This window comes from Zosterops lateralis (assembly GCF_965231275.1).
Source record: "Zosterops lateralis genome assembly, chromosome: 2".
Taxonomy (NCBI): Eukaryota; Metazoa; Chordata; class Aves; order Passeriformes; family Zosteropidae; genus Zosterops; species Zosterops lateralis.
The window spans coordinates 74,323,613-74,343,609 of record NC_139763.1 but is presented as its reverse complement, the minus strand read 5'-3'; the positions used below and the strand labels follow the sequence as shown (position 1 = coordinate 74,343,609).

The window sequence follows — 19,997 nt, the reverse complement described above, 5'->3', positions numbered from 1 at the left end:
AGACTCCTGCTAGATGGGAAATGGATGTTTCAACATAGCTGTTCAAATGTCAGGTCAAAGCAAAAGACAGGCAGTGGCATTAGAAATTTGGATGAGGGGGTCACAGCATGTCATGGATCATAGGGGAGGCCATGAGCTGAGATGCATTTAAACAACCCATCCTGCATGAAGACTTAAGCCACTTGGAGAAACATCTGGCACAGGTATGTTCAATATAAAGCAGCAACCACTGAGGCAGGAAGCAGGGCAAGAGGCTGTTGGAATGTGGGGAATAGATCCTCTGAAAGATGCTACTGGAGATACATGAAGGGAGTGGGTTAAACAACAGAAGAAAGACTTAAGAATTATATAGGGACTCCAGAAAAATATGAGAGATCCACAGACTGGAACCAAAGCAGCATGTATGGGACCCCATGATAGCCTCAGGACTCTATACTCCATGACTGATCTGCTTGATTCTTAACTCGGATTATGTAGCCTCTCCCTTGGAACAGGGAATCTGTCAAAAACCACTGCCCTAACACACCAAAAGTCCCTTCCTCTACTAGCTGAATACTGAAGTAATGTAGTTTGGAAAATCATGCCTTCATCTGTGATGAAAATGTTTTGATATCTGAGCCCTATCTGGTCTTAAACTATGAGTCAGTCAGGGGACCGTCTCTGAAGTTGGAGGAGCTTTGATACCCATCAGCTTTGAAGTGTGCTCAGAAAGCTAAATACCAGTGTGGTGGATTGACCCTGACTGGATGCCTGGCACCCACCAAAGCCTCTCTATTATGCTCTTTTACAGCTGGAGAGGGGAGAGAAAATATAACAAAAAGGTTCATGGGTTGAGATAAGGACCAGGAGAAATTGCTCAACAAATATCACAGACAAAATAGGCTTAAATTAGAGATATTAATTGAAGTTATTGTTAACAAAATCAGAGCAGGATAATGAGTAGTAAAACTAGACCTTTAAAACACCTTCCCTGCACCCCTCCCTTCTCAGCTCTACTTCCTCCTCCCAAGTGGCACGGGGAGACAGAGAATGGGGATTGTGGTCAGTTCATCACATTTTGTTCCTTCCGCTGGTTAGGGAAAGGAGTCCTTCTCTTGCTGCAGTGTGGGGTCCCTCCCATGGGAGACAGTTCTCCATGAACTTGTCTGACATGAATCTATCCCATGGGCAACAGTTCTCTGTGAACTGCTGCAATGTGGGTCAGTCCTTCAAGGACAGGCTGCTCCAGCATGGGTAACAAGTCCTACCAGGAAACCTGCTCCAGTCTGGGCTCCTCTCTCCATGGCTCTGCAGGTCCCTGCCAGGAGCCAGTTCCAGCACAGGCCTCCCATGGGTTCACAGCCCTCTGTCAGGCATCCACCTGTTCTGGTGTGGATCTCCTCCATGGGCCCCAGGTGGATTTCTGCATCCCCATGGTCCTGCGAGGGCTGCAGGGGCACAGCTGCCTCACCATGATCTGCACCAGGGGCTGCAGGGGAATCTCAGCTCTGGCACCTGGAGCACCTCCTGCCCTTCCTTCTGCACCAACCTTGGTGTCTGCAGGGCTGTTCTCTCACATGTTCTCACTGGCTCTTCTCTGGCTGCTGTGGTATCTGTGCCATAATTTTTTTCCCTTTTTCTTAAGTATGTTATCACAGAGGCTTTACCATCATTTCTGGTGGGCCCAGCCTTGGCCAGCAACACATTCATCTTGGAGCCAGCTGGCATTGACCCTGCTGGACATGGGGAAGGCTTCTGGCAGCTTCTCACAGAAGCCACCCTTGTAGCCCCCTGGTACTAAAAGATGGCCATGCAAACCCAATACGGTGTCCTAATAAAAACCACAGTTTAATTACCTAGTGAGTGTGTAGTATTTTATACTCATGCTTTTTCCTGTAGGTTTTTAAAAATTTTGATCCCTTTGTGTAATGCTACACAAGCAATATTATAAATCTGTCAGATTGACCCACTGATCTTACACTATGCTTTTTGGGTATATAGTGAGAAAATTCAGCTTCCCATTTTTTTCTTCTCCTCCTCTTTTTCCTTCTATTTGTTTGGAAATTTTGTACTATGTCATCTTTTCCCATTCAACTTGGGAGTATCAAACTCAGAGGAAGGATGGGGAACAAGGTATAAGTGGAAACGTTACCTTTGTGTGTATGTAAAGACAGCTCAGCTCATTGGATGTTTGTGCTCCTTAGCTGGAGCTGGACCCTTTTAAAACCAAGAAATGTAAACAGCTGAAATTCACAGTTAAATAAAATATTGCAAAATACTGGTGTACCAATTTCAATCTTAACAGTAAATTTTTTTATAGTAGCGTATTATGCTGGTACCAATAATATTAGCAGTGCAGAAATAAAGGATTGTTTAATAAAAAAAGAAAACCGAAAGAAAATGCTGTGGTAGTGAATAGTATTGTCCCACCACCTTGAAGTACATTTCTCTTTAAATTCTTCCTCTGGACAGCTCCTGTTGTTCTACTAAGTACTCTGTATTTTGAGGTAAGGGTTTTATGCTAATGCAGGTTCTGAAACAATTTGTTTTTGTAGGATAAGCAGCAGTAATGAGGGAGTAGCACAGCTTTCTGAGCTGTTGCAGATGTACCTAACCAGTGGTAGCATCACAGTGCAGCAAAAAATGTTTGACAATACTGAGGACAAAAGTGCTGCTACAGGTACTATTTTCTATAATAGATATGGTCATTACTTCATATCACAGTGTAGTAGCTGTCACAAGCCATTTTTCCTGTTAGAAGGACTATAATTTTTCTCCTTTGTAGTTCATATTTCAGTGCATTAGTGTGCTGACCATAATGACAGTGACTTTCTGAGTTAATGTTTTTTTGCTTCCTTTTATAGTGGATTTTGTACAGAACATGAAAACTGATTAAAATTACAAAAATAAAAAATGAAAGTGAGAAAAAGTTCAGTTTTTTTCTTTCTGGTTGCTTTGACTGCTTTCTGTTATTTATTAGAAGTTTAGACGGTTTAGTGGCTGTTTTTCAGGCACTTTTTCCTGAGTAGTGGAGAGATTGCAGTCTTTGCAGGATGATGAATGAGTCATGGGCCTTCTATGGAGTCTCCACATATTCCTTTAGAATATCTTTTGCTCCAAAATAGTTTTTGCAATGTCAGTTACTGTTTAAAAAGTCCTCTGTGTATTGTGCCCTGGTAGATGTTGGAACACATTCAGCCTTTGTTCTTGGAAGAAGAGTTGGGGGTGGTGAATCTCCACATTCTTTAGTTCCCTGATGTTGCCACCAGATGAGTGCCTTGGGGAAACTTAGAAAGGCCATCTGTGGATTTCACAATTTCTGTGGGTTCATTCATTAGTTGCTCTGGTATCTTCACCACTTTTTTTTTTTTTTCACTACTTTCTTTTATGATGCCAATAACTTTTGTGATATTTAGGTGGTACTTAATTCTAAGTTTGGTGAACACCTCCTGGGTATTGTGCAAGAGACAAAAGTTACAAAGTAGGAATATTCTTGCATGACCACTTGCAGCATTCATTGACGCACAGATAGTTCAAACTAGTTTACTGCAGTGCCTGGGGACAATGTGATGACAAGTGAGATGAAATTGGTATCTGATCAGTCGTAGTTAATGTCTTCAACTCAGCTATACTGTATTTCTTGTCTCATGAGGCTCACTAGCAGCATAAGCTGGTGAATCTAGTGTCCTTGTCCCTAAAAGGTTAGTGAGATTTGAATGAGCCAGGTGTCCTGGTGCTGGCAGGGTTTAAATTATGCTAAATTTTTATCAGAGTATGCTAAATTTCTATCAGAGTAAATGAATTTCTGATGATACAGCCTGCTTAAAACACTTTTATGAAAAGGTTTGCTGGATGATTTTTACTGGAAATTAGTCTTACTCATGTTTTAGGAATTAAATTTTAATATATCTAATTGCTTTTGAGGAAATTTGAAGTATACACTCTATGGCTAGTAAAACCTCATAAGAAAACTTCTTTTCTTTTATGCAGACCACATCAAAATCAAAGATGAAGAAAAAAACAACTAAGACCCAAGAAGCCAAAAAAATCTTGAAGAAGAAATTTAAAGTTAACACAAAAATAGTTTTTACTGAAGATGGAGAGGTAAGATCACTTAGAAGTAACTGTACTTTGGTGGGAATTAAAGTTGTTGTTTCTATAACATCAAAAATGTACTTTGTATAAAAAGTCACGCTTCTAAAAGATGTGAGGTATTTGTAATTCACTTACATTTGCAAAAGTGTTCAGCTTCCATTTAGAATTCAGTTCCATTGGGAAAAAGAGAAACGTTGAGCACTGACCTCTTTTCATCTTCCTATGTGTAAGATACTTGTATGAGAGCTGTAAGTGGATGTACAGAACTGTATCTCTTTTCTGCCTATTATCTTCAATTTCAGGTGGAATCAAGAGCATGGGGTTTTTTTCTTACAGAAATGCAAATCAATTTTCCTGTAGCTGTTTGCCAAAGCTCCCCAAAGTCTTGAGTTAATGTACTGGAATTAAAAGAAGACCTTGGTTTACTTCCCAGCATTCACTATTTCTAGATTAAAAGTTTTGTTAAAAAAGCTGTGGAAATACCAAATTTTGGCCTAGTGGTGCTGATGTAGCAGTGCTTGGAAATTTGCCAGTTATTTGATTTGTTCTTTTAATAGAACAATTATTGACTTTATACTGTAAGGAGCTATTGTGGATGCTAGTCACTCTAGGGTTTCCCTGAGGAAATAACCTCACTAGCAAGTGTCCATGTTCTATGAACTTTTCTATCATTTGGTTTCACAGCTTCAGATGCTGTGTATGTTATTTTTCTGTTTCCAGCACCAAGATAAAAAGTAGGGTGTTTTTTTCCCTCCTTATAATAATTTCAGTAAGGCATAAACTGAGAGGTCACCTTTACAAGTATATAATTATCTTTTTTTCAGACTAAATTAAACAAAGCAATTTTATATTGCAGGTAGAGAGAGTGTAGCCATATACATAATTACTAACATTAGACGGAATGTAAAAGGTTTTAGAGGTTGCCCCATTGACCAAAAACTGCAATGTCAGATATTTTTAGATATTCAGAAGCTGTTGTCTCAACTTACCTAAAACATCTGCATGTGCATTTTATCTATGCAGTGAAGCGAAAAAGAGCTAGGATGGGGAGAAAAATAATCACAAAGATTGTAGTTTGAAAAGCAATACAATAGAAAAAGGGTGACATTTAAGGAAACACAAAATTTGCATCTATGGATGTCGTTCTTGCCTTTTTTTTTCCCTCCCGAGCTATGTAAAATTGTGCTTGGAAATTTTACTGTTGTATTCCACATGCTTCTCTTTGATAAAGTCCCCTAAAATATATATCTTTCTGGAAAATACAACTACTCAAACTCAGTTTTATAAAAGAATGTGGAAACAATGGATTGGATTTATCTGTGCCTATAGAATAAACACCCTGTGTACATTAGGGAGTCCTAAATATGTTTGGTTTTGCATTTGTACTGAAAGGCATTCTGTATTTTCTGCCTTCTGCTTTCCTTTCAAGAGTTGGTACTGTACCAGTCTGTGAGCAAGAATGATTTTGCAAAGACTTTCCCTTGAAGGTGTGTGTTCATACCATGAGATATAAGCTACTTCTTCGTAAGATAGATGGGGATATTTTTTGGTCAATGTGTAGTCTTTGTCTTCAATTTAGAGTGTCAGATACTTAAGGGAAGCTGGATGTGTTCAGTGTGTCGTCCATCAAACATTTCATCAGCATGAATCATCAAACATTTCCAATACAGCCTTAGTACAATAATCTGCAAACCTTTCCGTGTCTGTTCTCCTTGCTTCTGTCAAAACATGAACCTGCAGCCATGTTTATAATCAGGAAACAGGACAAAAGAAGGGAAGAGATTCAAGTGAATTCACTAAACAGTAATGTGATATAATGGAGACGCTACTTTGAAATAGTGGTTTTTTTACTGAATATGAAGTTAAATAAGGTTTGTTAATTTGGTTCCTTTGCAGATAACCTTTTTATTTAGTCTGGAAAAATAATGTATTGAAATATTTAGGGTATCAAAAGTGTGATGTGGAAAAAAATGATTCTAACCATTGTTTTTCTTGCTGGCATCTCTAATTCAGTTAGTCCAGCAGTGGCCACCTGTGCAAAAATCCAGTTTGGCACAAGCAGACGAGGAAGATGATGCCAGCGGTATCAACCTGGATAAAGCGAAAGAAATACTGCGTGAAGAAGACAAATTTGACAAAGAAGAATACAGGAAGAAAGTAAAGGAAAAACATAGGGTAAGTTGATTACTACCTCAATTACTGAGGTACAGAAATACTGTGCTGTGGATTGCTTAGTGAGGAAAAATACTTAAATAAATCGTGAAATAAATGTAGTACAAGTTCATTTAAATTCTTCAGTCTTCTTCAGGACTACACTGCTCACAGGAAAACTGTTTTAAAGTAAGTAGCTGGATAGCACAAATCCTTATTCAGCGTTAAGTGTTGGTAACAGTAGAGTTTTATTTACAACTTTAAAATTGGGTGAGTTCAGTAGGAGTATCTTTTTTTTTAAGCAGTGTTCAGTGGAATGGTATGTTTCACCAAAAGAAATATTATTAGGCATATGTGCTCTAAAACCTGCTGGCAGTGAAAGAAAATCTCTGAAATGTCTTCAGACTACCATTTGCTCGACATTTAGTGTTACATTTCAGCTAGGCCAAAGTCTTAACATTTTGTGTCAGTGTTGTTAGGACTCTCAGATTTTACTTAATGAATTACTCAAACTACATGATATGATTTTGGCTGTGACTTGAAAAGATCAGTATCTGCAGTCTGGCTTCTCTCTGGTGTTTAAAAACCTTTAAGTTGCAGACCACAAGTTTTCCAACTACTTCTTTGTTATGGACCAAAGCAGGGTTTTCTGACCTTGCCGTGTACCTGTCAAATAGAGCACAGGTGTATTGAGCTCAGGGGTCATTCTGTTAGTGATTGTGAGATGGGTTTGGCATTCTCCAGATAATGGATACATGTAAGATCCCAGGACTCCGTGTTGTTAAAGGCCTGATTTATACTCAAAGCTTCAAATTTCTGAAGAGTTAGAAAGCATTGTTTTATTGTCCTGCTCTGTAAATGCTGACTTAATTCAGTTTGACTGAATTAACACTGATTGTTAGTAGTTAGTGCAAGATCTTCCAGCATTTTTGAGTATTTGAATTTGAACAAAATAATTTGGAAGGCATTTGTGAAAGCTTCAAGTTATGTTTCGGCTATGAAGTATCCCAGCTAATGTCAAAGCATACTTCACAGGTTAATTTGGAAGTCTACTCCTCTAGTCCTGTTGCAGTCATTTGAGAAATACAAAAAATCTCACCTCATCTTTAGCAAAGGGTTGCAATTGATAGGAGGTGAAAAGAAGTCATGTTTGCTATGCTTTAAGTGGAATAATAATCAAGATTACAGAAACAATGCAATCAGATCTCAAGGATGCAGTTAATGAACAAGGAAGGAAAGAGTGATTCTATCACTTTGCAATCTGTTATTCACTAGCAGATTCATATACTTTGAGTAACACCACTGTAAGTTTGACATCAGATTTCAGTGATAAAATACTTCCATCTCTTGGTCTATTAACGCACCGTCATTGTTATAGAGCTGAGGAGAACAAGTGAAGTTGACCAGATATTTACATGCATTGAAGAAAAAATATTTCAGCTGTGGAAATACTATGAAAAGAGAATGCCTTATTTCAAAACTAAGTCAGGCAAAATTAACAGACTGTCCAAAATCAATGGCATGGGATTTTTTTGTAATTATGGAAAGTGTCATATGTAAAGCTTCTTGGAGATTAATGCATGAGTGTATTTTACACTCCAGCTATTATATTTCATGAAATGAAATAAAATAAATAAATGATAGTATATAAAAAAGAAGGAAATAGATTTAAAAAATACCTCTGTTTGACATCCTGTAAAATGATCGTCTAGTATTAAGGGTTGCCATTCAGTCATTGCATTACTTTGACACACATCTGACATTGTTCAGATTTTTCATTTGAAACTTTACGGTTTGAGAAGAAAAATACTTCATATGTAAATTCTCTGTAGGTAATGACATATCCAGTTACCTGATTGTCATTTAATTATTGAAATAGTCTAATAACAGTTTAGAATCCTAACATCCAATTTTAAATGAGATGAAACTTGCAAAGAAAGAAGGGGCAGGGAGACGATAGCTTTTACTCTGGTAGAACCTCATTTGCCTTCTTGTTTCACTAACCTTGTGGTTAAAGATGAACCTCTCTTCTCACTACAAAAGGCATTCAGGATACCAATTCATTTCATGTATTAATTAATACAGGCTATATAAGGTAAGGCTGACGTACAGATTGATTGTCCTGCTCTTCCTTATTACTAAGTCATCCATTTATGTTTGGAATTCTCGAGAGTCAGCTATTGCTGCTTAGGAAACAGTTATAGTAGTAATTATAGGAAAATATGCTGAGCCCTGCTCTTTTGTCTCATGCAAGGAGAGACAGGCATGCCTCCTTTCTCTTGGTTCCTCTTAAGCTGGTCCAGTGATCAGAAGATGCCTTCTTCCAGTCATTCATGAGGAAGCTACATAGTTAGGTGGAGAAGATACTACTCAATTTTTTCATTACCAGAAAACTCGTAGTTTTTAAAATTCACACTGTAGGGTGAAGTTCTATGGCATAATTCAGAAATCATAGGTAAGTGTCATAGACAAACATTATTTTAGCTGTTTCAGCCATTGTTTTTTCACTAATGTTTTTGGAATTTATTGTGTTGTTGATGGGACAAGTCATCTGTCCTTCGTTAACAAAAGAATGCCAGGGCAAAATTTGAACTGCCTCACAGTAGGGACTTCCCAATGGTATTTAAAAATTCTCCCACCTCGTAAGGTTTCCCTTCCCAAAAGATAATAGCTCAGCAGCAGATAATAGTTGAATTTGAATATTTGGCTTACACCTCAGTGATATAAAAGAAGAAGAACTATGCCAGTCTGTGTATCATGACTATGCTGCAGAAGCCTGATCAGGTTTGCTATTAAAAGTTTGGTTGTTTATGTAAGCCTGACAGGCAAGTGGTGTAAGTTATTACTTACTCTCATTTGGAGGGAGTAGGTGAAACCTAAAAATGAATATTTAAGTGTGTTACCAGTAAAGGATATGAGAGCAGTAAAAAGACTAGGAGACTTCATTTTCATGACCTTGGATTTTGTGTAAGTGTGGATGTCTTAGTGCCCTTCCTTGTGCCATTGAAAGAGGAGCTTTTTAAAGTCACATACTTTAATCCCATCTTATATATCCCTTTGCTGGCATTCAGCAGAACTCTTTATACAAAGTCTTAAATCCATCACTTACGACTGTCATTGCTTCTTTTTAAATCCTCTGTGCCTCACTGTGAGCCAAAATACATCATGTTGTAACATGAACTCTGTTATCTGACCTATCCTTTCTGCAAAAATGCTAATTATTTAATTCCCATCTTTGTTTACATCTCCTTCCTGCAAGCAGACTCCTGAAGATCCTTGTCCATTTGACATGTTCCAATGTCAGATGTGACAACTCTCGGTTTTTTGGTTTTCTTCTTCAGCTGCTGAATTCTTGAATAACTCTTTTTCCTAGCTTTTTGAAAAAAGCCATGGCAGAATCTTTCCTTTCTGCTTTTGCTTCATTTTTCATCTTTGCTTAACATTTTAATCAACTTAACTCTCTTCTGTTCCTTCACTTACATCAAGTTTCAAATATATCTTGATTCTTATTTACTCTTCCTAATTCCTTCTCTTCCCTACTGCAGCTGATACCTGGTGTAGATTCCTGGGGTGTGTGGCAGAAGTTTGTGGGTTTTTTTCCTTTAAATCGATTTTTTGAAACATGCTAAATCTATTTAAGTTAAGATTAGTAGACCATTAGAGACAAAGGCATTTTCATTCTGTATAAATCAAATGTAGCAGTCTGATACATGGTTATGTACATGTAATCATAAAGTCACCTCAAGCTGAATGTGTGTTAATACCTGAAGTCTCTACATTGGCTTTGAAATGGTGACTTACAATAACAAAACAATTTACAGAAGGCTATAAATGCAGATGTTATTTCATCCACTTATTTTATCTGGCAGGTGGGTTTCAGGTTTTGATTTGGATAATGAATGGATGTAGAAAAAAAAGTGTTTTCATAAGCTTGTACTTTTATAGGTCATCTTCAATTGAGAATCCCTTTCTTATGGTTTCCACAGTATAATCTTGAAGATTAGAGGTCTGTGGGGGAAAAAAAAGTGAACTTCTTAAAATCAAACATCCCCAAAATACTTTTTTTTTTTAGGGGAACATGGCACATAAGCTTATTATAAACTTTCCTTACAAAGCTGTTCCTGATGAAGAACAAAACTATTCAGAAAGTATCCACAGGCCATTGCTTTTCAAACCATTTGTGAATGTAATTTAAATGAGCACAGTTTCCTGTAGGATCAGAAGAATGTTTTGATGCATTCATGAGATGCTTGGATTAGAAGAGTTGTATATTGCAGTGCCTTAAGGCTTGTGGCAACTGGCAAAGCATCTACACTATAATTGGGTTTCCTTCATGAGTCGCGCATTTTATTATCCTCTTCTTCCTCTGCAAATATGGAAGAACTGAAAATCAGATGGATAAAAGTAAATAAAAATCTGAGGTATAATTGTAGTGTAATTAATGCTTACTGAAGTTTTGGAGACAAGGTAAATTTTAGTGATTGAATGAGGGAAGGACAATAACACTGATCAAGATGATGTGAAAAGAATTCTGCGTTAATGGCTATTTAATGTAAGCCATTTGAAATGTGTAAAATGTTATAAACAACAATAATGGGAAAAGTGAATATTCATAACATGTTTTGGCACTCCATTTTTCAAGTTTTCCACTGAAAATGCAGTGTTATTAGGAGGAAAATAGTGGCAGAGAGGGATTAATCTCACTTCTTAATAACTTCTCTTTCCCTGTACTAACTCAAGCTCAGAAAAATGCCCATTGATGCTGAAGGAAAAATGAATAGGAACCTTATGTCTTACCTCTCTTTTTCACGAGTAAGATATGCTGTGAATTTTGAATGATGAAAGTGAGAAGAAGACTAGAAATAATTTTTAAAATATAATTTTATTTGGGCAGTATTAGTAGGAATCAAGCTGAGACTGTCTTTAGGGGTCTGATACTGCAAAACACAGTAGTTCTGTACCTCCCTGGAAGACCTTAAACAAATAAGTTTATAGAGACATGACTCAGTTAGACTGCAGGTGACGGGGGATCTTTCAGAAGGTACTGCACTGTACCACAAGTCTGTATTTTAAATGTAATATACACTTGGTATATTTTGAATCTTGCAGCGATACTGATGTTGCTCAAAGGAACTGCGATATTATTTTGTGGCCCTTGTACCACTGAAATGATCTTGATTTGTACCACTTGAAGTTTAGGGCTGTATGTTCTCAAAGTTTTGCTTATGCTGTTCTATGTTAATTACAGAATTATTTTAAAAACTGTACTGAAACAGAATACCTCATTGGTTTGTCTCCTGTGCCCTAAATGGATTTGTTAGTGGCATAGTGCATAATTTTAATGAGGAGGAAACACTGCGATGTTTCACCTTTTGTGTGTTTGATCTCCTAAATATTATTACTCTATTAACTGTTTCCAGGGCTAAAAGAGAAAATTCTTTGTACCAGACTTTGTGTAAGGACTATCACAAAATAAATAGCTTTCGGTTTCACTGAGAGAATATTGAATTCTGATTAAAATTCATTTTCGAAAATGGGAGATTGCAGACTGGTAAGGGAAGCCAAATCCCTCGGGTTTGAACTCAGGCAGTTTCATCTGCAGGTATTTTTGATGAAGCCTGCTGCTGTTCCAGGCTGCAGAATGAGCACCCTGCATGTGTATTGCACAGAGGGACACACATAAGAAACACTCTGTGGATGTCCACAGGGACAAGAGAGGCTGCACTCACATAAACATGCACAGCACAGGCAGCACAAGCTTATTTCTTCTTGTTGGCTGATAAGACCTGATGATTAGCAGCAGGACTAAGATCTCACTCCTTGATTGATCAGCACACTCACCAATGCATTAAATACTAGAGTGGACTCTAAATATGTCTATTTTCATACTACATTATAGGGCCCTTTCGTTGTCACTGACCTTGGTTTTTTCCATGTGCTGGTCTTTCTCCTCAGTCTCACAGTGCCTTTCAAATACTCCATTTGCAGTTTGCTCTTTCCTGTGAGGCTGATAAACGTACGTAGCCGGTTCTCTCTTTTTCTTACCAGTTACAAAGTTCTGTGTAGACCTTCCCAAGGCTGTGCTTGTGTGGGTCCTTTTCCATCTGTCAGTAACCTATGAATTCACATCTTTTGCTACTGTCTGCCTTACTCATTAGGGTTAGTGTGTTTCATATTCACTTTATTAATTTATTAATTTATTGTTCTCCTTGTCTTTGTCTCAGTCAAAACAGGATATCATTACAAACTGCATTTTTACATTCAGGGTATCCCTACCACCAATGTATCTCACGCTGCACTGCATTCCTGCGGATTTTCTGCAGCCTTTATCTCTCTTTCTGACCTCTGGCCCCTGCCAAGATCCTCACCCCATGCCTTGGCTGTGCCATGGCCCAGATGGGAAAGCTCTCAGGGGAGAGCACCCTAGGATTTACTCCTTCCTTTGGCAGCCCCATTCCAAATGAAACTCTAGGCTCCACCTCCCTGCTTTTGCAAGTGATTTTTGTCAATGACAGAGTAGTTATGATTTAAACATGTTTGGTTTATAGTTTTATAAAATAATTCTAAAAGTTGTAGTGTGTTGTAATAAATCATTGAATACCATGTATCATGCTCAAGAAATGGAAAAGATTCACCAGGGATTTTCTTTATTTTATAAAACAGATGTTATATAACACAAGCCATTCAATATGGTTGAAGAGAAATGCTCCCATGAAAAACAGTATTTTTAGTTTGAAGTCAGTCATTAGATTAATTCCGAGTAAAGGCTGCATCATAATTCCAAGGAAGTAATCTGAAGGGATAAAAAATTGCAGTGCAAGATTATGCTTTTTCTTAAGTAAAGCACCTGAATAGTCCTGCACTTTGAGGTGGAATTTGTCAGATTATCATGTGTACAGTTGGTTAAAGGAGTGCTGGGTGAGAATGATAAAATTCTCTCACATAAAGAGTATACCAGAATAGGAGCAAAATATAAAGGGGAGGAGGTTACTGCTGAGAGGAGCACTCAGCTGAACAGCAAAGAAAAGTATAGGTGGAGAGATGTGTAAAATAAACCAGGGAGTATTACTTTGTTAGAGAGCCTCTCTGAGCCCTTCCATAGCTTTTGTGTGCAGGCAGTTACACTCCAGATGCAGAGCTTTTAAGATAAGGGAGGTGGATGCTGAGAAGCATCCTGTTTGAGCCATACCACCAGCATCCATCTAGTCTCCCTGTGGTGCCAGTGGAGGCAAAGGCCTTGCTTGTTTATATTTCACTTCAACAGCTGAATGGGCTACACTTAGAGCTTGGAGAGTCCATGGGTGTTTTCTAAGAGATTTGCTGCAAAATCAAAGTTCTTGACCTCATCTTATTGATGTGAAAAACAAGAAAATGAGATGACACATGACCTAATACTGTGTGTTGAAAGGGACCCACAAGGACTGTTGAACCCATCTCTGAAGTGAATGGCCCATATGGCAATTGAACCCACAACCTTGATTCAAACCACACCAGCAGGCTCAAAGCAACTGGTTTGTGTACACACTGATCAGATGAATGCCAGAAGACACAGCTGTGGGTGGAGGCTGGAGTAGTTCAGCATAATCTTAAAGTGAGCCTTTACCAGCCCTAATGTAGTAAGGGAGCTTCCATGCCAGGCTGGTTGTCCTGTTGGAGGATGTACTGGAACAACTGCCCAAAATACTGACTTCTGTCTGTCAGGTGCTGTGAGACAACCTTGCAGCTTCTGACAGGAGCTGCACCCTTTGCTTGCTGAGGATCTGGGTACCTGCATGAGCAGGCACAGATTGGTGCAGGGTTTTTCTGCCTTTTGTCAGACCTGGTGTTTGAGCTGGATGTTTCCTTATGGGTGGCTGCATTAAGACAGCTCAAGAGCCTATAGCTCTGTAGATTGTGAATTTTCCACTCTTAAATGGCATCATCCCTTCAGAACCTAAAGCAGCCACAAAATGAGATGAGGGGCATCATTGCCCATTTTCCTCTACTTTTCTCTAGAATATATTAGCATGATTTGCAGTATAACTTCCACTGATTTGTTAAGATTTTAGTTCACAGCTTTAAACATTACTTTTAAACAGCATTAACTGACATCATTCATCATATAATTCTGTTGAAACTGTGTTTTGAATTAGTGTTACCTTTATCTCTTACTGTATATGTTTGTGTATGTGTAGATTCAGTCTCACCACAGTCACAGTAAAGAATTTCTTTGTAATATTTAATCTAAATTTTGTCTCTTTCAATTTAAAACCTTTACTGCTTATCCTGCCCAATATATGCCATTGTAAAAAGTTCCTTTCCAGCTGGACAGCCACAATTAGATCTCCCCAGAGCTTTCTCTTCTCCAGGCTGAACAATCTGAACTCTCTCGCCCTGTCTTCGTAGGAGAGGTGTTCCAGCCCTCAGATTATCTTCACTGCCCTCCTCTGGACCCACTCTGACAGGTCCACGTCTTTGCTGCTCTGAAGGCTTCAGGGCTGGATGCAGCACTGCAGGTGGGGTCTGAGCAGAGCAGAGCAGAGGGGCAGAATCCCCTCCCTGGCCCTGCTGCCCACACTGCTTTGGGTGCAGCCCAGGACACGTTTGGCTTTCTGGGCTGTGAGTGCACACTGGCAGCTCATGGCCAGCCTCTCATCCATACGCATGTTTCAAACTAACTCACTTAAAAGCTTTAGAAAAACTTTTCTATCCTTAAAACATACTCAGTGTGTTTCAGGTCTAAGAGGGAAAGGAATCGTTTTGATCTTTGTCCACTGGTTTCCTGTGTTGGCTTTGTTCCAAGAATGTCCTTTTAAGGGTCAGTTTCTGCTAGCTTCTGTTTTCTTCTTTTTAATGAGAATGCCTTTTTTCCACTGCCTCTAAGACTTTTTTATGTTTAATGTTTAAGACTGTCCCTGTGCTGTTTTTCACATGCCTTTGATGCCTACTCTGTTGCCTTAAATTGGCGATTACTAGGTGTTTCAGTTTCTCTGCCTTTAAAGTAAACCCCAGCTTTACAGATGAGGCTTACATCATTATGTTTATATAGTTTGTTGCTCAAAGAGATTATTTAATAGATTTCTAAAACCAAACATGGAGATTCAAAAAAACTCACAACAAAACAAACACAAAACAATAAAAAAGCTTTTGCTTTTTTCCCTGAAGGTATTAAGATTTGTTTATTTAATAGTAATCAATTTTGTGCTTAATATCCAGATTTTTAAAAAAATATATATTCAAAAAAATACTAGCAAATTGATTAAGTTTTATCTTTGAGTTAGGAATGTTTGTTTTGGTGGTTGGAGAAATGCTTGCAGATAGATGGTCGTCTAATCACTGTAAGGAGAAATATTAAGCTACATAGCTTAATTTACAAAGAAATAGTATAAATGTAGCAATGGCCATAGCATGTAAACAATTCAAGCTTGGTGTGAAATCTTGGAGAAGAAAAATGTGGGAAACAAGTTTTTAAGTGAGTTTTCAGAGCACATTTGTGCTTCAGAATTTTGGTGGAAACCAGCTCTTGGCTATGACAGTTCCACTGTATGAGAGCTGCTCTGAGCTTTTGAACAACTCCGTGTTTTCTGCAGCACAGCTGACTAAATTTAACTATGTCCCACTAAAATAACAAGAGATAGTTGGATACCAAGACATGATATCAGGTTCCAGTATTGACCAACATGTATTTGCAAATGACAGCCAGATTTTTCCAGGTAATGGAGTGATTTTTTCCAGAACTTGGTCACCTGTAAAGATCTGTTGTGTTGTAGACCATTACCTCAGCTGTTAAATGGAATGGGTTGGTAGCTCCAAATTATGGCATCAGTATATAAAGGAATAGTTACTAAAAATCTAGTGTTAAAATGATGGATCAAAACCTGAGGGAGTTCTTGAGTATTTAAATAAAAAGACTTCAGAGGACTCAGATGAGCATGAAATTTTTACAGGAAATAGATTTGCCACAGGCTTTTTTTAATGCTCTCAGAGCTAAATATGCCGTAATATGCATTAGTTGTGTAGAGTGAAACTTCTATTTGCCTTCAGGTAAAGTAATACCAGAGGTCAGTGAAATTTTAGAGAGGAAAAACTGCAGCTTATCACCAGCTAAAAGAATTTATTGAATGTAAATCTGACCAATGCATAAATTCTTTAAAAGAAAGAGACTTTTATTGTGCAGATTTTTTACACATTAAAAAAGCTGAAAGAAAAATAAGTGTATGAAACAAAACTGTTCATAATAGAAATAACAGAAGTAAATGCTGTATTTTTTTTTATATTGCAGTACAATGTAAAATGAATTCTTAAAGGTAGAAAGAAGAGAATCCAAGGAAGAGGGGATTTCCTTTGGGAGGGAAGAACTCTTAAAATTGCTGGATTTAATTTTTTATAACTAAAAATTTGGGGTTTAAGCTCTCTATTTATGTGTCTTTCACATATTCCTGACCTCACCAGCTAGAGAGAGCTGCCATGCTACTATTCATTATTTTTTGTGTCAAGTTGAGAACCTGGAATGTAAATGTTAGAATATTTATTTGTATTGGAGTTTTAAGAATTAAATGAGGTATGAGGTTTTGTTTTAAACCCTAACAGTAGAAGGAGGGGGAAATTAAATGTGAAAAGAAGCCAGTGGCAGACTTCTTAACTTCCCAGTTAAGAACAGCAAGAAGTTCTTCCATATATTAGACATGGCTTTATCCATGATTTGGGATCCTTTTAAGCAGAGCTGTTTCTGTTTTCAGTTCTCGTGCAGAAAAGGTAGAAGGTTTGCAGCTCTTCTTTAAGCCGAGTGATTTAGCCATCTTACATGAGGATGACTAAAAATTTTCATCCCTTTGATTCCTTTAGGTTATAGGAAGGTTATAGCCATCCTTTTTAAGTAGCTTTGTAAGTGTGAAGAAAGAAAGATAATTTGCAGTAAATTTTAAAAGCTGACCAGGAGGTCTCGGAGCTCTATAATACTATTAATGAAAAACTAAATGAAAATAATATAATACTAGCCAGTTTGGGTTTGTGGAAATTAGATGTATAGTGAGTCGTATGTATGTATTTTTATCAGAGCAGAACCTGGTTTGTAAAATGTGGTCTGTGGAATACACTGAAATTTCTACATGACTTTTCACTTGAGTGTTCCAGTTAGTAAATGACCATGTTACAGATTAAATGGACCAAAACCTCTGACAATGGCTGTAAGTTCAACCAAGAGATTCAGCATGGATTCATGGGGAAATTTTCCTTGTGAGAACAGTCAGGCTGTGGCATAGGCTGAGCAGACATGATGTGCAGTCTCCAGCTTTGAGATTTTGCAATGGCTGGATGAGGCTCTGTGCAGCATAACCTCACCTCAGAGCTGACTCTTCTGTGAACAGGAGGTTGGACCAGAGACCTCCCGATGCTCTCTTTCCAGTTGGAATGATCCTGTGACCCTGTGAATGCCCAGTGTTGTTTGGAGTGTGTTAGCATGAAGCAGCAGAAGCAGACCTGATTTTAGGGCATTGGCTTCTGAAATGCACTCCCTAACTAAAGCTCAGTGCCAAACATACATGCACTCTGCAAAATCTGCCTTTGTTTTTTGTTGACAAGGATCCAAACTCTCTCTTTCTCCTGCTTGGGAAAAAAAAAGCAGGTCTTGACAGCATCTCCTGGTGATTGCTTCTCTGTCTTGTTTTTCTCTTGTGCTTCTTATTTCAGTCTCTGGACCTATTAACATTAGAAATTTTCATGTCTTCACCATTCTTTAGAGACTAAAGTACATAATGCTGTCTGTGTACTCCTCTTCTGTGTCCTTATGTCAATCTTCTGCTTTCATAGCTGTCTTCTCACTGTCCTGTTATAAAACCCTTGAGCAGGAACTTTGCTGCTGTATTTGCTATAGCTGTAGTTAAAACAGTGACATTTCATACACCATAGAATTTTTCTGTCAGAATTTTTCCATCCAGAATTTTCTAGACTGTCCAAGTCAAAAGCTGCTTTGTAACATATGATGTATTACTTTCTAGTTCTGTTTTCTCTGTTTTTGAGGGATAAAGTTTGAATAATACCACAGTTTTAGCAGAAAAATTAGAGAACCCCAATGGTTACCCCGAAGAGTGGAGAATGTGCAGCTAAACCATTTAAAGGGGAGGAAATGGAAAATTTAAGTAAATAATTAGAAAAGCATAGGTAAAAGTGATCAGAAACTTATATAAAATTTGACTTGGGAGAGAAGGAATCCTAACGTGGATGATCATGTTATGACCATGATGCATAGGTTTACTTCGTTGGAGGAACTGCATGTAGACCAGACAGTACTTGGTCCTGGTGGCTTTTGTTGCCCCACATGATGCACTTGTGACCTTAAATGTATTTTTTTTCCTTTTTTCTTTTTCATACTTTAACATATCTGAAATAATAAGACAGCTATATTGTATCTGTCTACAGTGGTGTTGTTGCTGTTGGGGTTTTTTTGGGGTTGTTTTTTTTTCACAGCATGCATTAAAGGCACTGACATGTAACTGTGAGCGTATTGAGTTGTTTGAGTCAGACAGCTTTGCACAAAGCTTTGGGGAATTGTTTCATTTTGATTTGGAGAGAAGAGGTTGACTTACACAGAAAGGGGCTTTGAAAATAAGCTAACACTTCTGTAGTTTGGGCAATTGGAAGAATAGAAAATGGCATGGACCAGATAAATGTCTCAAAAGCCCCTGAATTTAAACACCAACTTTGAAAACCTTGGTGACTGTTCTCCTTTTCCCATATCTGCTGTCAAATGCTGCTTTTCCAAACAACTTTGTGTGATACCTACCAATATATTTTGCCAGCATAATTGTGATGAAATGACACCCAGGGCTGCTGAAGCTGTAGCTTTCTCCTTACTCCCATGAGTGAGCTGATATGTAACTGCTCTTCAGCCTTCTCTGTGTTGAAGTGCTGACCCTGGACTGATGTTAATGTCTCCTTTTATGTCGTTGTGACTCTAAATGTGCTGATGCCAGAATGGCCTATATTGCTCAGAGAAACTGAGTTGTATTTCAGAAACATTTTTATGCTAGCATAAAAGAGTTTCAATACCAATGTCATCAGCATTGCTAAGACGAGGGAGCTGTGTGCTTTTCCAGAGTTTGTGCTCTCACCTGGTTTTCTGTCCTTTCTTCATGAAATAAAGAATTTAAAGGATGTTCAATTGCAAGGACATGACAGTATAAATTAGAGGTAATACTTCAGTTGGTGGAAGAATAAACAAAACAAGCAGCAATAAATGTCATTTGATTTAAATATCTTGGGCACTTTTTTATGCTGACAGATCTAGCAGGCAGCTTTGGATGAGTTTTATCACTACATTTATGTAATTTTCTTGTAGCAGAATCTTTTTGGTTAAGAGAACTTTGTTATGGTTTCTGAATCAATGCAATTACTAAGCAAATGCTTTTGTGAAGTGTTTGTTGGTAATGGAGATATGAAAGGGAAAAGATATTTTAGCTTTCACTCCCGAGTTACTTTACCAATCTGAAGTTAGGAAATTTGTCATTTTATTTTAAGTGAATTTGATTTCATTTTAAGTCACTGAGAAACAAGAAAAATTGGATCCCTTAATACCATTTTAACTACCTTATTTTAGAGACAAATATTAACTCTGTTAATTTACTCATTATTCCTTTAAGAATAATAAGTCTTGATGAAATATGAGCTTCAATCATTCTTGTAGTTTTATGATTTCTTTTAAGAGCAAGAAGAATGAGTAGTATCTCATTCAGATCTTTAATTTATTGTTTTCAGTAACATGTAGGGTGAATACCACCAGTCTAACATGTATGTAT

At 37.8% G+C, this 19,997-nt stretch overlaps 1 protein-coding gene across 1 annotated transcript in view; it reads left to right on the top strand.

Annotated features, from left to right (window-relative positions):
* DDX10 (DEAD-box helicase 10) overlaps window positions 1-19,997 on the top strand; it is a 156,705-nt gene that overhangs the window by 92,328 nt on the left and 44,380 nt on the right. Inside the window, exons 14-15 of the mRNA XM_083854830.1 lie at window positions 3,970-4,083; window positions 6,088-6,249. Of these exons, the coding sequence (XP_083710956.1) occupies window positions 3,970-4,083; window positions 6,088-6,249 (276 nt within the window). The remainder of the gene's footprint in view (window positions 1-3,969; window positions 4,084-6,087; window positions 6,250-19,997) is intronic.